At 34.7% G+C, this 22944-nt stretch overlaps 1 protein-coding gene across 2 annotated transcripts in view; it reads right to left on the bottom strand.

The window, feature by feature from the left end:
* The window catches only part of SCEL (sciellin), a 73795-nt gene that overhangs the window by 15626 nt on the left and 35225 nt on the right, over positions 1–22944 (bottom strand). For both annotated transcript variants that reach the window (XM_084306407.1, XM_084306408.1), the window contains 7 exons: positions 22387–22449; positions 21993–22064; positions 16448–16516; positions 14614–14679; positions 10988–11053; positions 9279–9314; positions 8022–8093 (listed from right to left, as the gene is read on the bottom strand). In XM_084306407.1, the coding sequence (XP_084162533.1) occupies positions 8022–8093; positions 9279–9314; positions 10988–11053; positions 14614–14679; positions 16448–16516; positions 21993–22064; positions 22387–22449 (444 nt within the window). The remainder of the gene's footprint in view (positions 1–8021; positions 8094–9278; positions 9315–10987; positions 11054–14613; positions 14680–16447; positions 16517–21992; positions 22065–22386; positions 22450–22944) is intronic.

Here is a 22944-nt window from a genome sequence, read left to right as displayed (position 1 = left end):
AAAACAAGTCTTATGAGGAGTGGCTGAGGGAGTTGAGATTGTTTAGCTTAGAGAAAAGAAGGCTCAGAGGAGACCTTATTGTACAATTACCTTAAAGGAGATTGTAGTGAGGTGGGAGTTGGGCTCTTCTCCCAAGCACCAAGTAGTAAGATGAGGGGAAATGGCCTCAAGCTGTGCCGGGGAGGTTTAGAGAAAGGGATATTAGGAGAAATTTCTGTACTGAAAGGGTTGTGTGGCACTGAAATAGGCTGCCCAGGGAAGTGGTTGCATCACAGTCCCTGGAGGTCCTCAAGAAATGCTTAGAGGCAAAACTTAGCAGCATGGTTTAGAGGTGGACTTGTCAGTTACCAGGTTAAAGGTTGAACCAGATGATCTTAGAGGTCTTTTCCAACCGGAATGAGTCCATGATTTTCTGAAAATGTGTTCCTACTACAAGGCCCAAATACAAGAACTTTTTGTATTCATCTTTGAGAGAAGTATTAAAATGTCATAATGGTCTTGTATCAAAAGCTGCATAATGTAATTAATACCCTAGAAACTGATTGTAGAACACTGGCAAGTTATATTCTCGTTCTTCTTGTAGCTAACATTTTTCTGTCAATGGCAAAGCCAGAAACTACCTCAAGACCAGCCATAAGCCCAATCTTTTTAAAATTTTATATGTATTTTAACTCTCTTCCTGGGTAACTTCAGATTTGCTTTACCTTAAATTACTCTGTTCACTTTTTACAGAGTTTTCAAACAGTGACAACAACAGCAACAAAATTTATCTGAAATAGTTCACCCCTTACGTACTGCTTTTTTGTAAATCACAACAAAAATAGATTCACATGCTTGCAATACTTTAAGAATCATTACTTTAGAAATGTGTTTCCTGGCCATATTAATCCCTGTGAGGGATAGATGAGGTAGTCCTGTTCTGTAGACTTCAAACCATCATGACTATGCAGCCAGCAACATTTTTTAATTCCTCCTACATTATTTTCAATACTTGGAGTATTAGAGTGCACTAACTGGCTTGAAAGGAGGATTTTATTTGCTGTCCAAAGGAATTGTAACAAAAGTAGTAAAAGTCTAGGCTGCATGTGCACACCCTGACAACAAGCAGCCTGATTTATAGAATACTAACCCTAAGCCTAGTAAGTGAATAGAAATAACTGCAGCTGCAGCTTTCAGCACAAAAATACATGCTGACTGACCTGTTCAGCTATGCTTTATGGTTCCCAAGGTAGAAAACTTCTTATGTAAAACATAACCCTTAGAAGATATTAATTTATTGCACTGGTAAGAGTTCTCTAACTTTCAACTTCATGCAACAGATGCTTGGCATGACTCATGCAATCAGGGCTGACATCTTGCAAGTTCTTTGACTTGAGGTAGCTGACTTGTGCAAAGGAGAGGTCACAGGATATAGAACTTCAGGCAACTGGTTCAAGGATAGTGCAGGTTAGCAACTGAAGTTAATGTTTGAGAGCTATTCTTTATAAAAGGATAAAACATAAAATAGGGCTAATTGCAGGAATTAGTGGGTAAATCTGAATTTATCTGATTAGATATAGGACATACTTTCTGGGATTTTTTAAATCTCTCTAGCTGTCCTTAGCAAAATGACATTTACTTTAGCAATAGTACACATGGGACATCAATGCTGATAGAACCACATAACCAAGTGTTAGATTTATTAACAATTCTAAAAGAGATATTAAGTATTAATGTAGGGAACAGACTAACCTATAAGGTCATATATTAAAGAAGTTCCTTTAACATCAGAAAATCACATGCAGTGAAAAGCCACTGTGGAGAATTCTTTCCAGTTCTGGTATAACTGTCATCTGAAAAAAAAAAACTACATCGGTGTCCAAGGCTGGCTGAATTGAATTCATACTTCTTAAGTTTGTCAACAGTATTTTAGGATATAGATGATGATGGAAAACAACAGCATAAAACTTCTGGGATTACACAGAGCAATTTAGACAAACTTGAGGAAATATCTTTCAAATATGGTAGGTGGCTTGTAACAGATACTGACATTTTTCAAAAGTCCTTCTGAAGCATGCCACCCCCAAACACAGTATTTTCAGACAGCCATTACACCACTACAAACATACTGCCTGGGGTGAGTATTTTTAGAAATGGATGAGAACGAGGCAGGACAGACAGCCTGCCAGGAGGAGATTATATTCTTTGTTCATAAATTCAAGAAGATGAAATATTTTAATACAACCTCAGAACATGACTGGAATTTTTTAGGAACACCTAACTCAGGATAATAAATGTATGTTTTTGTATTCTGCATTAAAAAAAAGACTTGGAATAGCAGTACAGAGGGTTTTCTTGCCATATTTTATACAAAAGGATTTGTTAAATCAAGTATTGACAAAATTAATATATGTATTATAAACTAAAAATGTTAAGCCTTAAATTAAGACCTAGCTGTGCTTGTAATCTTCACAGAAGTATGGAGCACATTTCTATTGATTCATTTACTTTTCCCTTTGTAAGTAACCAGAGGGGAAAAAAAAAAAAATAAAAAAAAAAGTATTTCCTGCTTTTAACTTTTCCTTGCAGAAAATGCCTAAAATAGCAATATGAATCTACACGAAAGCCCTATTTTGAAGGTCAGAAAAACCTATGTGCAACTGGGCCACTGTGGGCCTCATGCTGCTGCCTTTTATTTTGCCTCTAGCACCTTTTGTAAAATAGGATTAGAAATTTGACAACTAATGAAGAGTCCAGCAGAATAAAAGGCTGGCAAAGATAAGTAAAGGAGGTTTAAAAAAAGCTGTCAAAGCAGGCTGCATGCAAAAATTATGGCTTACTTTAACCAGACACTCCTATTCTGCCATATCTTGAACCTCTGTGCTTCTCAGACACAAACAAAAAGGGAAATTATTCAGGGATTGTGTAACAAGCTCTCAGAAAATTAGCTAATTTTCAAAAGCTTAATATCTGTGACCATGAATCAGTATTAGCAAAAGTTTCTTCACTTACACAAAAATTCTCCTTTTGGCTATCTCATTTTACTCACGTCTTTCTTGATTTAATGTATAAAAGACCTATAGACATATTCTGTAAGTAAACTTTTAAAGGTATCAAAATTAATGTATAATGTAACCACCAAGTATGATTTGTTTCCTTTTATGCTCTATATTAAGGACTCAGAGAAATTGAGTCGTCTATATTTTGCTATAACTTTCACTCTGCATTTGAGTTCTAACTCAGTTCACTTGAGATAAAGCTCTAATATTTTCCAGTCCTTCTGTTCTGTCAGATACGTTTGTGAGTCTCTCTTATTTCAGTGGATAATCGTTTTGTAATTCTGGTTTATCTGGTGACAAGTCAGATCACCATCAAAAAGGAAAAGGCAAGTGAATCCCATCCTGACATTCAAGCACAGCTAATACTTTATTGGTCTTGAAAACATTCAGATAAAGTTCCAAATGTCATAGAAAAAGGAAATGTATGAATCATTGCCTAAAAAAGAGCTTTAGCAACGTCACTGATTGTTTGATGAAAGCAATGAAAACTTTTCTAACACTTGTGTTTGCAAATTTGGAAGGCAATGGAGAAAAACATAATCCAAAAATAGATCTTAAGATTTTGATCACATTATTCTGACTGTTCTTATGCTAAGGCCAAACTGAAGTTGATCCTGGACACATCTGGGAAAGAGAGTGAGAAAATAAATTTTAAACAGACCCTGGCCATATTCTTGAACTATGCATCCTCTGAGTATAAGGCAGGAAAATATGTCACAAGTCCCTACTCATTCAGTGGATGTATACTCATCCTGTAGGTCTTGCTAAGCCCATTTCTAGGTCTAGGTGTTCCCTAATTCCTGAAAGATTTATTGCCTTATTACTTATAATTTCATCATTCCTTTTTGCTGATACAAAAATAATTCACATAAAGACTCCAGTAATGTAGGTGGAGTTTCATGGAGGAGAAAACAGGAGCACACGAATTTCACAAGACTTGCTGCAATGTCTGTAATCAGTGGGGCACTTAGTGTCAAATCTCAGGATACTCAATGAAGTTTTACATCTACTCACTCTATCATCAGCATCTTCCTCAATAATCAAGACGCTTATATTGAAGAAGTCATATACAAGATTTTTCATAGACCTCTATTTCTTTTCTGATTACAAGCCATGAGCAGGCTTATAAAAATACTGAGGTGACCCCCTTTTTCTAAGAAGATAATGATGCTCATAGAAGAGTTGCACAGAATTTGCTTTTGAGTTCATGGCATGGCTTCCTATAAATTCATGGGAATTCAAAATACTCTTACCACCATCATTATTGCTATCGTGCTCAGCTGATTGTTAGGTATGATGGAGAAAACAGCTGCCCAAGGATCTTAACTGAACACCATGCTGACTGTTGTCTCTTTTGGTCAATTGAGGCCAAGAGGCCATGGTGAGCTATATTGAGCAAGAAGTCCCTTGGTCTTAATATTGATCATGATTCCTAAAATCTGCTGCTAACCATCAAGCAGCCCCCATCTCTATGTTCAGCAATGACTTTTCTAAATATGACACCAAACAAGTTTTGTTTCTTCTTCTTTCTTCAGTGATCTTTCCCAGCTGACCTCCTACAAAGCATCTGATCTACAGCTGTTCCCTCTGCCATGACTGAATATGTAAAGGCTGCACTAATGAAATCTGGCTAAAACCTTAAGGGCATTTCTGCCCTTACCTAGTAATGTCAGAACAGAAGAAGACAGTTTAGGGTTACAGAAACAAATTGCTGCCAAGTGAGCCTTCCAAATCTGAACTAAGATTTAGTCTAGAATATATTAAGCATGTCAGGTACCTTGCTGAATAAAGGTTAACATCATGGGCCTGTCTGAATTTTCATCTGCCATCTATGGTTGCTTTACTGTCTCCATATCACGCTTAGTCATGTATAAATGAGAAAGAATAAAGAAGTTCTTTGAGAAGACAGTGGCATTTATTCTGAGGCAGGATGCATTTCCTTCTATACCATTATGCTCACTAATCAGTGCCAGGAGCCCTCATTCAGACCAAAGGCTGAGGAACCGAAGAGCTCTGCAGTCAACTGTGAAAGCCAATTTAAACTGTGCCAAAACCAGCGTAATGCTTAGCCCTGAGGTTTTCAAAGTTAAATAAAAAGGAAGAAGCTGTTGATCGGGATGTTTTGTAGAAGGTAGACTGGGAAAGATCACTGAAGAAAGGACAAGAACTTATTCAGTTTTGCTTGGAGAATACGTATGACCCTGCAAACACTGCATTAACTTTTCAGTCAGGAATAAAGGGTTTGGGTCTTAGTACACAAGTTCTGCAACAGCAAATCATTTATATCAACATGCAGAAAAGCTGTAAATCAGCACTCCATTCAAAGCCAGATCTGTCAGAATGGGGAGGCAGAAGGTCCCTGTCACTAGAAAGTAAATTAAGGTTTTTGCCTTTTACTGAAATGCAAAAATGTATCATCAAAAATACTATTAATTTTTACTATCAAAAACAATTTTGAAAGTTTTAAGCCACTTCTCCTAACCATAAGAAATAAATTGTCATTGTAGCCAAAGCCAGATCTGGCTGTAGTCATTACTATTGAATTATGGGTATGCTTATGTGACTCCTGTTTTAGTACCTTTCTTTCCAACATGTGAGTGACACAAATATCTTTCATACCATTTAACATTTTACAGGTCTGCTGAAGTATTATATAGTCTCTAAAAAGTGTAAGTAAAGAGAAAAAAAGAGAGACAGAGAGACCAAGAGACCTTATTTGAGGACAACCTATTATACTCTGAAAAATACACAATAATTATTAGACAGGGTTATATTTGCTTCTACTGGCTTCTTGCCTACTTACATATACTAGTATACTAGATGTATACTGTTAGACGCCCTAAAAATGGTGAAATACCTATTCTATTAACTGCATCCAAAAGGTGGATGTCCACTTATTAATTATACCTCCATATATTCTATATATGTTATTGTTTTAAGACAGATACTACATCTAACTGTTCTATTTGAAAACAATGGAGAAATTGTTTTGTACTTTAATAGAAGCAGGCTCAGGCCTGGCATGGAACACTACATAGAGAAGCTTAACTCTTAGCCGAAAGAGATATAGTATCTGACATCCTTTTCAGGTAAGTCTCTTTCAGGAGTTTTTCTTTTTATCACTGACCAGTTTGATAGAAAACCAATTACCATTTGCTATTTATTTTATACTGAAATTAATCCATTATGCCTTTAACATCTTCATCAGAATCCTTGACAAAAGATATACAAACATTAAATATAAATTTAAAATGCATGACCTGAAAATCTCTCCATTCTAAGTAAAAATATATTAAATTAAAGGAAGCAAGATTGCTTTTAATAAATTTCACTATTACTACAAATATTTTTCATGTAACTATTTACTTCCCCTGTGTGGCACAATCATTTTTGCCAAAAGCACAGTATTTATATGGCATCTTTAATAGAAGAAAAGCACTTCTGCTGACAGCTGCTTAATGCATATTTGGTTAGCATAAATTTAGCAAAATTTGTAGTTTTGTGAAATTGACACATGAGTAGCAGATGGTTGACATCTGAAACACCAGCCAAATCTGAAGGAATTATAACAAGAGTAGAGGGGGCGGAATTTTGCCCACCAAGATTACAGGCTACTTATAGTTTACATACTGACACAAATAGCTGTAGCGCAAGGTTACCATAGTAACTTGTAGACCAAATATTCCTCCAGCTCTCCACCAATGGAGGGAGAGCAATACAAAGCTTGATATGGTAATGAGAGCCACCGGGGGATGATGAATGTCGACTGATTGAGAGTGGGGATTAAGTAAGACTTTAACACGCTTTTAGGAGTGAATGGCTGTGACTTCCTCAGTTAATATGGTGGCATACTTAATTCCCTAAGATTTCCCACAGTTGTTGGCTGGAAAATGTTTCACTGAAGCATTGCTTTTTTCCTAGGGATTACACTGTCACATGGCTTGTGCATGTTATTCTTACGTATTTTTTCTTGTTTTTACGTACTGAGGGGAGGGGACATGATTCAAAATAATACAGACTGTGACTTCAGACCTTAGAAAACTATACACCGTGAATCAAATGAAATCCAATTAGCTAATCTAAACTCATTTTAGTACCTGCACAGCTTACCATTACCAGTTAAAAACTGCAAATATGAGCTACCATAATTATTGGTGCATACCTAGAAATCTATTTCTAATTAATTCACTTTTTAATTGCATGTTCAGGCACTTTATTATGGCTGAAGACAAATTTTTTAAGTCAAAATATCTCAGCTCACAAGCTTGTTTTCATCGTATTTTCTCCCCTTGTTCTTTTGAGGAGGTGGAGTGAGAGAGCAGCATGGTGAAGCCTAGTTGCCCATCAGTCTAAAACCACCACAGATGGGTATTGCTGATTGTTTTGAAAAATATGCTATCTCCATTAGTAGAGAACCTTACAGTTTACTGGAATTTCAGTTTAAAAACATTTCTGTCTTTTCCACCAATAGTCTTCAAGATATTCTATACACAGATACATTTGTAAGATACATTACTACATATGCCATGTTAATAACTACATACCACAAGAAAAAATGCATCTGCTTAAACATAATTGTTTGTCACACTAAATGGTATATGCTATTTTTTACTATTTAAAATTTTAACACTAGAGTACATACATTTGGACTTTTTATGTACATAACTGCGTGAAGATCCTACCGCTCCCACAATTTACTGAAGCCCAAAGAAAATATACTACATAATCCATATTACTGCAATTCATCTGCTTCTATTCTTTTGCAGCAACTATCTACATAGTACTCTTTATGATGCAGGCTAGACACAATGGAAGAATAAAAAATGAAAACATCTGAGGTAAGTTAGCAAGGTAGAATAGAGGAATGCTGCATTTATCTGTGTCTAAAAAAAAAGCTAGTAAACATGGAAATAAAAAAATGAAGTACATAAAATCATATTTATCACACACTATAGCATTGTTTTGAACATGTCTGCTGTTTACCTTGCTGTAGATTTATCTTCCACATCAGTCTTTGATTCTTGAGGGGTAACTTGTTCTGATGAAAAAGCAGCACTACAATACAAAATGTGAAAAGAAACAATGCATCCGATATTTGGAAACGCATTATAACATTTATATGGGCTACCATTGTAGATGTATATTTTTAACAAACATAACCACAGTGAGTTTGGTTTTTTTGAGATTTTTTTCATTTTGTATATTCTTTGTACATATTTATATATACAAAAATGAATATGCCGAGACCAGCTGTTTTACTAGTATGGATGTAGTAATAAAGTAGAGTCATTTTACTGTTCAAAAATTATTTTAGTAATAATGGAATTTTTGATTACTTTTCTACTACATACTAAACAAATTTTATTTATCTAGTAAAGACTGAAGTTTTAGTTAGTAAAATACTCAATTAAAAAAAAAAAAAAGTAAATATTTACATTTTCCTATTTTTATTTATTTGTGTCAGATTGGTCTGACAGGACCAGTCAGATTGGTCACTACTGGAATACTATGAAATGATAATAAAGTAAGAAGGTGGCCAATACAATTGAAAATAAGAGTCCATGCTTCTTTAGACAATCTTTCTATTAGGATGGCAATTAAACCGTGACAAGTTTTGTAGCTCCTTTAATCACAAGCCATGAAATTACAAGCTAGTTAAGTAACCTTTTCCTAATTTAGGCCATGTGAAACATACTTTTCTTTAATGAATGGATTTAATGAATTTATTTTCTAAAATTAGAGCAACCTTTGCTGACACTCAAATAAGCTTATGAGTACATCAATTAGTTTTATATTAATGCCTTTTACTACAAGCCTATGCATTTATATGGCTATTTAATTTACTATTTTCTTTACTTTGCTTACCTATTCCTATTCCTATTTTCATTCTCACTTTAAAACAACAGTTTAGCATAAAGGAATAGTTGCATTAAAAACATGTGAAACTGTGGAATTAAAATTGTAAAGCAGTTTTTAATTTACTTTTTTTTTGTTCAATTTCAATAAAGATCCAATTAACTGTTCTAAACTATACAAAAATAATTATAGTTCTGCAATGAAAGATATCTTTTTCATGCACTTCTGGGACACTGGCTACTGAAGAACCCACCCCATCCTCAGTAAATTACACAGTCTGTATTAAATGTATATACATTATATCAAATAAATAACAATAAAAAGTGTGCACAGGGGTGTGTTGCATTTCTAAATCTATTAAGAAGAAAAGTAAACAAGATGTACCTTGTTGGAGCCTTTGAATTTTCTGAAGAAGGGGTCCTGTAGAGAAAGAAGAGTAAGTATTTCAGAAAACAGGCAACAAAATGTCATTACTGAAGCACTTTACAAGATTTTGGATCAGTCATCAGCAATTAATTTTCTTTTTCCTTGTTTCCAAGACTACAGTTTTGTTTCTTAATGTAGAACATAACTTGTTTAACCCAAGTAGCATAATACTAAATTCTGATCATATTCTTTATATGTTAGTAAGACAATCATTCTTCGATTAAAATTCTCCAGCAAATCACTCTGATCAGTAGTGTTTTGTTTCCTGCACATATTCCACAGCCAAAAAAAAAATAAAAAATCAATTACAGTCATCTGCTTATATCCTTAGCTTTAATTGCAATTTCTTTTAAGGGTTCTGTAAAGTGTTCTTAATCAGTTTTGAACTAAGGCAAAGCACTACAGAAGTTCATGTCATGCTTGAATAGAGAATGCTAGAATCAGGTCTCAGAATCAGAAAAGCAAATTAAAAAATAAAATGACCAAAAAAAAATTATTTAATTGCTGAATTCCTTTCCTGAAGACAGGCCATTCTCATATTTGAAGAAAAGACACAGGTCTTCACTGCAGCTGTCTTTAAGACTGAGAGTGACCTTTTAAAATTGTAATTATTATTAGCATCTATGCATGACACTTTATTTCCTGAAACTCACAAGCATATAAAAGGTTCTTCTTTGCTGACTATTACTAGTTATGGTAATATTGCAATTTCATACAGTTCACACATCTTCAAAGATCTTTTCAAAGATAAAAAAATTAATCATTTAATGCCCGTCCCTGTTTAACCAAGTATCCTTGATGGCATTGTGTTATATGATAGCAAGGGTAATGAAAACTTCATAAAGAATATGCCTTTATTTTGGTCATCTCTGTATAATAAAGGAGTAATTGGATAATTAGTGCTGAGAAGGAATCACAACATTTTACTGGAAGATGGGTAGGTGTCATATAAAGATATACCCCATGCTTTCAATATTACCATGATACAGTAAGACATTCAAATGAAGCCAGATAAATTCATGACAGTTGACATAACAAACTTTTCTTTTAAGCACTGACTTAAAATAAAATAAACTTTCGCATCTAGGAGCTATCTATGTGCACACAAGAAATGTCTTCCCTTTCTGTCTGAGATGCCAGAAACAACTGTGATTTTAGAAATAAACATTAAACATTCAAATGCAAGTAACTTTATCTTGAGATTTTCTTCTGAACTGTTTCTTGGACACCTTACTGGGAGTTAACTAAGCAGTTTTGTGAGGTTATGTCCACACTGTTAACCAAAAGTGCTCAGAGTTAGCCCGACTGTCTGAGTAAACAGCACCAATAGATTCCTGCCCGTATGACTAGTTACTCTATAGCAGACTTGTCTTGTATAGAGCTAACTGGAACAGTCCAAAGTAAAATCAGAGAAAGCATACAAGCATTGTAGAAAATTTTGGGAGCACTTACGTAACCTCAAATCACTGGCACTTCACATACTCAGACCCGTCAATGACAAGCATCAATCTAGGAGCCCAAACAAGTATTTAGACATGGGATGCTTTCTCTACCCACAACATCTTAGCATACTATGTCTCTCAAAGAATTGACCTGTTGGCTCCCTCCTGAAATTAACTCTACCCCAAAATTACAAGAGGAAATAACCAGCGTTCATCAGTACTTACAATTTGGTTTCCACTGTTTCTGTTGTGGTCTTACTACTTGAAACAGGGGGAGGCATCCAAGATTGTCTGTCAGTGTTAACAAATAAATTATTAAGTATTAGTATAATGTTATGGGGCTGAAAAGTAGTTTGGGTCTGTTTCTCTTCAAATGAATGTTAGAATCTCAGCAATGCTACAGAAATGCCTGTAAATGTCCTTGAATTATTAGTATTTTGAAAACTTTATAATGATACTTTTTAGATTTTTTTTTCAGACAACTGAATGGAATTGGAAATAACATAGTAATTTTAATTACTGTATAAAATGTATTTTCTGACTCATTTTCAGACTTCTGCAGGTCTCTTCTGCAACATGAATGATTCAAAAATAAGTGGATCATTTTTGAAAAACACAATCCAACAGAATGTAAAAAGCAGAGGGTGTCAAATACCAACCCAAGAAACACATTCAGGCTGGTATTAGAGGCCTTATAAGCATCACAGGCACCTTCAGGTCTTTTTTTATATTTTCCTCAAGCCTATCACTCAAGCAGTTGTGTAGAAAAAGCATTTGTACCATAAACAGTGCAGTTCGGTGATTGCCTTTCACATATTCAAAGGGCCTGTAGAGAGCTACTTGGGCTGAAAACACCATAAACTTCCACTGAATTAAGGTTTTTAATATGAAGACAATGACATTTTAATTTCTACTTTCATAATACTGCTGACCATAATGTTTGCACATGGAATGTGGAAAATAAAATCACAGACAGAATTTATAACTGGAAAGGATACACAAAGCAGGACTTCATAGACTTGGGGGCACAAGTGAAGGGATGGGGGCCCAAGAGACAGCCTCCTGTATATTGCCAGAGATAGGAGTCTGGGAAGAATTGTACTCATGCAGATTTACACCTGGCTATGCAGCTATAGCCAAGGCTTTGGATTCTCTGATCACATAACACATCTCAGCAAAAACAGATCACTGGAGAGATATGGGATCAACCTGACTAGGAAAGGAAGAAGAATCTTCACTGGCAGGTTGGTTGACTTAGCTAATTGGGCTTTAACCTAATGGACTTGGGCAGTGGGTTTCAAAGCTATGACACTTGTATACTTGCAAGCTACAAGGTGGAAGAATGCACCTACTAGAGTAGTGAGGAATGCTCCCCAGCCCTCCAGAAAGGTTCTGCCAGAAAAGTTAAACAGTCCAATGGAAATGTCTGTGTTAACAAACACAGCATGGGTAACAAACAGGAGGAGCTGGTAGCCACTGTCCAGCTGGAAAGCTATGATCTGATTTCTATCAATGAAATGTGGTGGGATGAATCACATGATTAGAGTGCTGCAATCAGCTTCTATAAACTGTTCAGAATGGATGGGCAAGGAAAGAAAGGTAGTGGGAGGTTGCCCTCTATGCAAAAACAAACAAACAAACAAAAACAACAGGATTGATTGCACAGAGCTGTCTCTAAAAAACAGCCACACACAGATTGAGAACTTATGGGTGAAATTTGGATATCAAGCCAACAAAGAAAACTTCTTGGTTGGTATTTACCACACACTGCCTGATCAAGAGGAGGCTGTTGATGAAGAGTTCTTTCTTCAACTACAGGAAGCATCATGCTCACCCACACTGATCCTGCTACAGGACTTCAACCTCCCTGGCATCTGCTGGAAAAGTGGTGCACAAAGCTGAGAACAGCCTGGGAGACTCCTTGAGAGTGTTGAAGATAACTTCATATTCACAGAATCACAGAATGGACAAGGTTGGAAGAAGGAGATCTGCCCTGAAGATCATCCAGTCCTACCCCCCTGCAGAGCAGGATCACATAGAGCACATTGCACAGGATGGCATCCAGGCGGGTTTTGAGAAGAAGAGGTTCCAGAGAAGGAGACTCCTCAGCCTCTCTGGGCAACTTGTTCCAGTGCTCGGTCACCCTCACAGTAAAGAAGTGCCCCCTCATATTCAGCTGGAATCTCCTGTGCCCTTTGTGCCTGTTGGCTCTAGTCCTGTCGCTGGACACAACTGAAAAGAGACCAGCTCCATCCTCTCAACACCCTCCCCTCAAATATTTACATGCATTGATGAGGTCTCCCCTCAGTCTTCTCTTTTCCAGGCTAAATATGCCCAGCTCTCTCAGCCTGTCGTGGTACAACAGGTGCTCCAGTCCTCTAAACAAAGTCCAGATGATTGAAAGCACAGCCAGAGGAGAAGTGTTACTGGACCTTTGCTTGCCAACGCAGAGGAACTTATTGAAGAACACAAGACTGGAGGTAGCCTGGTCTGCAGTGACTGTGCCCTAGTAGAATTCACCATCTTGAGGGATGTAGGCCAAGGAAAAGTATAGTCAGGACCCTGAAGCTCAGGAAGGTAAACTTTCAACTGTTTAAAGGAAAAATGGAGAGGACCCCCTGGGAAACTGCCCTCAGGAATAAAGAAGCAGAAAATACATTTTTCTTAGGACACAAAAGCTCTCAATTACAACATGCAAGAAATCAGGCTGAGTCAGGACCTATTAACCAAACTAGAACACAATAAGAAAATGTATTAGCAGTGGAGGAAGGGTCATACATCCTCGGAAGACTATAGGGATATGGCTTGGGAGTATAGGGATGGAATCAGGAAAGACAAAATACAGATAGCGCTAAATTTGGCTAGGGACATGCAGAATAATAAAAAGGGTCTGAAGGAATGAAGTCCTATGCCGCATAGGAGAAAATCAAGTTCAAGACCATGTGAAGAACCTACATGTTCACAAGTCCACAGGACCTACTGAGATATCCCAGGGTCCTGAGGGTACTGGCAGATGAAGTTGCTAAGTCACTATCCATCACATTTGAAAAGTCATAGCAGTCAGGTGAAGTCCCCAGTGACTGCAAAAGGGGAAACAATACCCCATTTTTGAAAAGGGTGAAAAAGAGAACACTACAAGACTGGTCAGCCTCACTTCTGTGACCAGTAAGATCATGGAGCAGATCCTCCTGGAAACCACATTAAGGCATATGGAAGACATAGAAGTGATTGGAGACAGCAAACATGACTTCAGTGACCCCATGGCAGGGGGCTGGAAGTAGATGAGCTTTAAGGTCATTTCCAACACACACTATTCTGTGATGAAAGTACATCTTTCCCCAGCAGTACATTTTAAATAAAAATTGTTGTTCTTTGTTCTAAACCTTTTTTTTTTTTTTCTCTTATTCAGACAATATTATCTGAAATACAAATTTTTAAAGCTAGCTTTGTAACATACCGAAAACCTTTATGTAGTTCATATGTACTGAAAACAGCACAGGGTCAAGTTTGGCATCAGAGATTTCAGCTGGTTGCAATTAGTGTGAGCTACACTTCTTAAAATTTAGACACGAAAAGACACACTCTTGCTGAGTTAGGGGCTGCAGTGAAGAATGAGCACCTATTGTTCTGTGTCCACAGAGCTCGCAAACTGGCTGTACTGAGACAGTCTTGCAATACAGTACTCCCAAGGAAAAAGAGCATGGAAAAGATGAATTCTTCCTGAAAAGTTAGAGCTGAAAAAGTTAGAGCTTGATAGAGGAAAAAGTTTTTCAGTACAATTGTGATACAATACTGAGGTTTAATTCAGTGCTATATATCCTCTGGCAATCAAAACATGTGGCAATGAATACCTTTTTTTCTTGATTGGAGAAGTGGCAGCAGTGTTTGTGGATGATGCCTTAGGAGTCCAAGATTGTCTGTTAAGGAAATAAAATTCATTCAGTCAGTCAATTATCTTCAATAAGTGCATCATTTAAAATGAGAAAACAAGAATAAAAATGAAATTTCCATTTCATTTCCAAGATACAACTTTCTGATATGGTCTAATTATATTTACATATGCCAACTGAAATTTTGGAAACACTTCAAAGGATATCAAATTTGTAACACTGTAAGGTATTCTGACGCTTAAAACTACGTCTTTACTTGATACTCATTTCTGACTTTAAATTTTATGTATCTTATTGAATTATGTCAATGCTGCTCTATTTTATGATATGCCTATAAAAGGAGCTGATATCCCTCATATTTCTAACTACAGAAATTCCAAGTCAGTGATTTTTCTCATAAAGTTAATCAAAAAGTTGTCTTGTCCTCTTCAATTCTTAATGTAATGAGAATAACTGAAGAACATAGTTTTAAAAACTTGTTTATCACTGGATGGCAGGAAAAAAATGTATACCATTTAGGTCTCACGTAAGTCCCTCTTCAGAATTCATAATATTTAATAATTTAATATTTAATTTTCTCCATACAAAATAACACAAAATCCAATTTATGTGATATTTCATGCATCATCATCACTATGATTTCCAATATTATGGTACAAAATCATATTTTTTTAAAAAATGACCTTGCTTGAACTTTAAATGCCGGAGATACTCATTTGCTCTTCAGAGTGAAATCTCAGCACTTTGTAAGATGACATTTAATTGCTGGGCTCAGTCTTCACTAGCAAAGGTATTCATTTTAATTTATTGCTTGTAGAACTCTACTGACATTGCTGAAGGTACACAGTAATATATTTATTCCTTTACAAGTATGGCAACTGAGCTTTTTTGACTTCTACTTTTTAAATAAAAATAATAAAGAAAAATCAATTAGTAGAGTTTTACGTTCTTTAGAAAATAAATTTTCAGTGATGTTGAAACATGTTAGATATATCATGTGGCCACTTCTGCATCACAACTGACTTACTTATAACATGTCAAAGATTTTGTACTGTCTTATTTTAAATGAAAAATTGGCGTCAACCTGTTCAAAATGAAAAAGGGATCTTCTGATAAGAGCAAATCTGTCAAATAAACCCTACATTTTCTGTTTGCTTTCAATTGGAAAAATCAGTTAGCCTTGCTATCAACAAAAATATACTTTACATTTTGATTCTCAAGTTGTCCATTGGTCAATGTTCAATGGTATTTTCCACTGAAAACATGAAGCTGATTTTTTTTTTTTTTCATGTAGACCTTCCTCAGAAAAACTGTATTTGATAGAATTCACACAGACATGTATAGAGCTCTAGAACATAACTACATTGGACTGGTTTCAAAATGTTCTTTCTTTTATGCATCTGCTTTATATCTAAAATACTGTGTTTCTTATGTTGTTATGAATGTAAATTTGTAAATCTGAGCTGGTCCTTGTTTTAATCCATGTGGAGAAATGTGGCAGTTCTGGGGGAAAATTCCTCTTACTCTGAAGAATAAGAAAACATCTGAAAGACATCAGATGAATTGTCCTCTTAAGGACTATTTTTCATCTCACTGACTGTAAAAAGAGTCTGATAACTTAGGTATGGATGGCTATATTCCAGATGACAGATGGTGAAATGAAGCCTACAGTTAAGCTATATTAAGCTATATACATATTATATCTCCATATATTCCTGATACATATATATAACTTAGATGAATACATGATAAATGATACGTAATACTTAGATGATAAAGTTTCCAAAACTCTTACCTATTGTTTTGTTTATTATTCAGAGTGGGAGATTTATTTATGTTATCAATATCACTTCTGCCTGGAATTCTGTTTAAAAAAAAAAACAAACAACAACAACAAAACACAACAGATTATTTATAAATTATGTACATACAAATAAATACTTATAAATTATGTATTATTTGTAAAACATGCCCTAGATCTTTATTTAAAACCAATTTGAATAAAATTTAAAAATGAAGTATTGTTTTGTCCTGTGTACAGATTAAAAATTCATCAGAATCACTATACATTTAGAACAGAATTAGACTTAATATAAATTTAGTGTATTAACATGCAAACAGTCTAAGTAGCTCACTGAAAAAAAAACCAAACTTTTAAAAGATTATATTCATACACTGAATAATATATTGAACCTTATTGCTGCAACAGTTAATTTATGGAATAGAACAGAACAATTCCTTTAAATTAGATCGGAATACTAGAAAGAAGGCAATGTTTCTCATAGAAGCTGTAAATAAACATCCCCTTTCCATCTCCCTCACTATCACTTGAGAGATGCAACTCTTGTCTTCTTTATGGTTTCTAGAGATCAAATTGATTTGAAAATGCTCTAGTGTAAAATGCCTGATAAAGCATAGTAGTGACCTATAGGAGCAATATACACCACAGCAGTTAGATTGTTTTAGCCTAAATTGATTTTATTAAGTCATTCAGTTTACACTAAAAACAATGTGATTTTTCAAGCCCTTCATGGATTCTACAGTTGCTGCCCAAAATCCATCCATGGTTTCACAGAAAGCATTACGTAGCTGATATGTAGCTTATGTATATTATATATTATATAATATACATAATATGTGTATATAATATATATATACATATGTATATTATATATAATTTATATTATATATTATATAATGTATTATATATTTTATATGTAATATATATTATATAATATATTATATATATTATATATTATGTAGCTATGTTTCATAGCTGAAACATAGCTTAGATACTGATATATTTAAATTTTCATTCCAAAAATGGAATCACAGATTGGTTAAGGTTGGAAGGGACCTCTGGAGATCATCTAGTTCAGCTCCCCTGCTTAAACAAGGTTAACTAGGGCAGGTTGGATGTGTAGATGTGTAGACAGCCAGAATATCCTTTAATAAGGAGAGTACAAAATTCTCAAATATAAATTGATATGTACTCAAATAGATCACAAATACTAAGTTGAGGTGTTTTTCTTAAATATCCTGATAAATTAGCTGAAGAATATTTTGAGCTACAACTTATTTATATATATAAATTACATAATATTATTTAGTTATGTATTCACATCTATACTACAGGAGCTACAATAGAAGATACAAAATAATTAAGTCTACAACTGTAACGCAATATTATGTACAAAACTTTTTGTACGCCATTGTCAGCCATGTATCACAAGTATTTAATGGAAACCCTTCAAGTGGGCTCTGGAGCACAATCTGTTAAATTTAATTGTGCAGACAACTACCTCATATCATGGGCTGTGACCCGCAGTTACAGTTACTCAAAAGATCACTAGAGGTCTCACTAAACTTGCAAACATTGCTGTGGATGAGTGTTCTAATTCACAACTATCCAATGAATCAGCATTTCATCAGAGTTCCATTTCACGTTTTCAGGATTTAAGCACAATATTTTAGATGGTGATGTATTTTCTCATTTTAGATAAGACTTAAAGGGACCCTCTGGCCTCCTACTCTACTGCTGCTCAATGTAGCAGTATTTTGGGAAAAAAAAAAAAAAAAAAGTGAATAATAAAGGTAAATATGATGTTAACTTTTACTTGTAAAACTTTCCAAGTGATTGAAGAATATCCATTCGCACACACAATGCTGTCTCCAACAGCCAACCTTTGGATCAGTAATCCATTTATCCATCTAATATTTTTCTGAACCAATTTAAACATCTGAACTCAAAGATACCCTGCAATGATGATTCCTATAAAAAGTATATGTGCTAAATGAAAAACAAATGTTCTTTTTTTAAATCATTACCTACACCTTTCCTTCTCCTATTTCTTAAAGTGAAAAAAATGGCAAATTCTTCCTTACTCACTTTCCCTGCATCACATTCTTTTCCAAGCTGAGAATTTTTTTCTCTTCAGACATTCTGCATATGAAAGCTATTCCTGCAAGCATACTTTCTGACCTTTTATTTTCTCTTCAGGATCTACTGTATTTTCTTCACTTAAGTGAATATTGCATTCAGTGTTCAAGATGTGAAAAACTGGTTCATACCATGACTGAACAGTGGTGTCTGGTTTGCTCTCAATTCCTTTTCTAATAATTTCTATGATTTCAAAGGATTAGATTATTAATAAAGCAGACAATGAACATGTTTTTTTGTTTGTTTGTTTGTTTTGCTTCAGTCCCACATCCTATGATTTGACTGCTATAAATACAGTTAGTATTTATTCTTCCTGGAATTTATTCTGGACATAGTAGCATTTAGTACTTGGAAAAATAACGTTATTTTAATTGTCATTATCTGATTTTTAAGCTTTCTTCCATCTTTTGTTTAATATTTAGCTAGTTGCTATTAATAAGAGAGGAATACATGGATAAATAAAATTTTTCCTCACATCTGAATGTTGCGTTTTTTCTCTGTGATATGTGTAGATCTACATGCCCGTAATATGTGCATCTACTGCAGTCAAGCTGTGGATCTCTAACAGGTCAGCTGTACTTATGCTTGCAACCAATGGTGCAAACATGTAGTCATCCCCAACAACTGTTCCAGGACCTTAATATTAAAACTGAAGTTCAAATTTTGTAAATATTGGACTAGGCTAAATTCATATCAAACAATAGGTTCTTTGAATATGGAAATGGCAGTATCCAGGAAGCAGAGCTGTACTTAAAATGGCATGTATATATTCTTTCACTGTCAGATTTCTACACGTTGTGAAGAACCAAATATTACTCCTTTGTTCCTCAATCAGTTTATTTATGATCTTTTTCAATAGAAATTATTTTCCATGTAGACAACATGACTTGCAATAACTTGATAAACAGCTGAGAGAGATCTCTAATACTAAGGATATTCTTCTCAAGAACTGTCAAGCTAGAACAGAGCTTTAGATTTTATTCCACATTCCAGAATCATACTCCGTTTTTCAACCACGACTTTTGAAAAGATTTAAAAAAAAAAAAAAAAAGCTTTCTTATTGCCTTTTTTTTTTTTTTTTTTTTAACAATTTAGGCAATTAAACAATATGGCTGTTCTGGAGACTAGTTTATTCTAAGCTGAGATTTTCTTTACTATGGGTATGCTTGCCAGAAACAATTTATAAGAAAATGAAGGAATTGTACCTGGTAGAGAACATCCTTCAAAGAGGAAGCAAAAGTACCAAATCTGACTGCAGGCTACAAAGAGGTGCTAAAGGAAAATACATCACCACACCCTTTTATGCCTTAGGTTGCAAGTTTGAGGAGATGCAGAACACGTGGTCCTCCCTTGCAGAACTGTCTGCTGGCAATGGGTGTGCACAAATTAATCCTGGAATGATTATGTTTCAGTTTTGAGAAGATGAGTGATGACTGAGAAAAAAAATAAACTACTTGACTGCAGCTTCCTCATTTTGATAATTTTAAGATAGAACCAACAATATTTGGTCCATTAATGGACATATCCCAAATTAGTTAGCAGAAATGCATATTCACATATATAATATTTTCTCTATGTATTCTCTTTTTTTTGTCATCTGTTGCATAATAAGAACTATTTATCTTAGATATTTGTGTGTATGAGAACACAAAGACAGGCAGCTTACAACCTAAAATACTGCAGGCATCTATATTATCTCAGCATAAAACAAAAAGTCATAGAGAGATAGAGATGTGCACATCCCAAGGAAAAATGCTGTTCAGCAATGCTGGAGAAACTGGAATTGCCCTACAACTTCTAAAGTAATAGTCAGGGATTCTATGCAGGACATTAAAGATTCAAAAATAGTTTTGAAGTCAATGAGTATATGTGTAAGTTTGATATAGCTGATATATTCTACCTGAATTTCCAGATAGACTCATAGAAACTTCCCTGTTAAAGACTTTAAATAAGCTCATCTACTGCGTGGTAATAGAGAAGGTTCTTTCATGAATAAATAAATGGTTAAAAATTCAGAAACAAAGGTTTGGAATAAACAGCTTTTTTTTTTTTTTTTTTTTTTTTTTTTTTGAGTGGAAGGAGGGATCTGTACAAGACCTGTGTTTTTCCATATGCTCAGAAATTCAGAAATTATCTTGAAAAGGAAAGTGAGATGATGTTGCTTGCCAATGGCACTAATTCATGGCAGTCAAAACAAATGCTGACTGGCACAGTTTTCAGAAGTCATCTGCTAAAATGTCAGATTTCTAAAATGGCAGATGACATTCATTTTTCTTAGATGCAAAGTAATGCCTGACAAGAAAAACAATTGATCTCTGAACTAGCTATTATCACTCAGGAAAGAGGTCTTGGAGTTATACATACAATATTGTGAAAACGACAGCTCAATTCTCAGCAGCACTCAAAAGAGCAAATTCAATATTATGAAGTATAAGAAAAGGAATAACAAATGAACCTGAAGCTATTGTTATGCTCTTGTACATATAGAAGGTATGTTCTGAAGTGGATCCTAAGATCAAAAAGACTAATACGGAGATAGAAAAGATATGGAGAAGAGCAATAGGCAAAATAAAGTTACAGACTGGCTTCCTCATAATGAGGAAGCAAATACAGTAGGAGCCTGTATCCACCAGCCCATGGAATAATTGATGTAGGGGTGATAAAGAGCTCTGTAGCCCATTCTATTTCAGCCTTCCACGGGCACAGTAGATTTTATGCAACAATTTTTCATTGTTTCCTACAACACAAGAAGTAAGGATCATTGAACAAAATTACACAGATCCATGATCCAAACAAACGTGCACATTTTCCAGAATGTGCATTTAAATTCTGGTGCTGATAGACTTGGGGTGTTGCTGATACTAGATACTAATGTTGACTGAATTTTGAAGAAGTGATACAGAAAGAATCTGAAAATACAGGTGTAGTCATGTCTTGACAGAGGTCAAAGCTGGAGAAGACATTCAAATTAAGTAATTTTAAGATAAGTATATGGTTCTGATATTTGTACTGATCGCTCTATGAAGTGGCAGTAAAGATTTGCAAAGAGCTATGGTTTTAGACATGTTGTGCTTGACTATTGGAGATAGGATTCTGATTTATAGTTTGACAAGCAGGAAAGTGGATAGTTCATGTGTACAAGGATATGTACATTTATGAGCACAAGAATTCACAGAAATTGATACAAAAGAAGAGCAAGATGTCAGAAAGAACCTTTTCTCAAATCATACTTCCATTTGTCTCATTCACAGTTCATGCAAAAATCATACATAATCTTCTATTTAGACACTTAATAAATACAAAAATTAATATATAATTTATTTCATTCACACCTTCATGTTTAAGTCCACTCATACATATGAGAATCACAAAATACAACACATATGGAAAACAGCCCTACCTGTCCAAGGTAGTATCAGACCTGTATCGTCCAAGTACAGCTTTCTGATCTTCCTTTTCATTTGTGCTACTGCTATAAAAAGGTTAAGAATGACAATTTGGTAACTGCTTTTATCAAACAACTTGTCACAAATAAAACAATATATAGGTCTTAAGTTTTAAAGTACTATACACAATTTCAGACCATTCAGATGTTAACGGATCCAACTCTGCATCCATTAACTCAATAATTAAGTCATATTTACAATAAGAACAATAAGAACAGATTTGCAATGGAAGTATGACTACACTATAATTGATTAAAAAAAGCTCTTGCTATAAACAGGATATAGTAAAAGGGTCATGAGTTTTCTTTGTCAATATCATTAGAAAGACATTTAGACAGTCTACCATACCTGTGTAGGCTATCTTGGGATTTGTACTGGTTAAGCACTGCCCTTCCATAGTTTTCATCAGCACTTCAAGGAAAAGAAAGACAGTGGTTAGTTAAAATTTGAACTATATATTAAAAAAAAAAAAAAGTAGTTTTGTTTGTTTTTGTTTGTTTGTTCGTTTTTGGCAAAAGATTCATGTATTCAATAAGATTTTACAGTCATTTACCAGTAGCCACACCAACTACACATCTCCAGGTTAGATTACTACAGATTACTACAGACATTTTGGAATGTTTGAATCATATCTTCCTATGTGCTGTTCATGGGCCAAATAATGAGGGCCTGGTCTCAAGACAAAGTTTCTACTGTAATATAAGTCCCAGTAAATTTCAAATGATTCCAACTTCACTAAGCTCCTTAAAGGAATTTGTCAATATTTATAATCTTCACACCTGTAAAAATGAGTCAGACAGTATTCTTGCAACCGAAATATATGAAATGTGTATTTTGTATGTAGGGAAAAAGATTGAGATACTCATTGCATCTCATTAAATGATCATTGCACAAAAATCCTGATTA

This window comes from Netta rufina, assembly GCF_964035555.1.
Source record: "Netta rufina genome assembly, chromosome: 1".
Lineage (NCBI taxonomy): Eukaryota > Metazoa > Chordata > Aves > Anseriformes > Anatidae > Netta > Netta rufina.
Note: the sequence above shows the minus strand (reverse complement) of the source record. Positions and strands in the feature narration are given on the sequence as shown.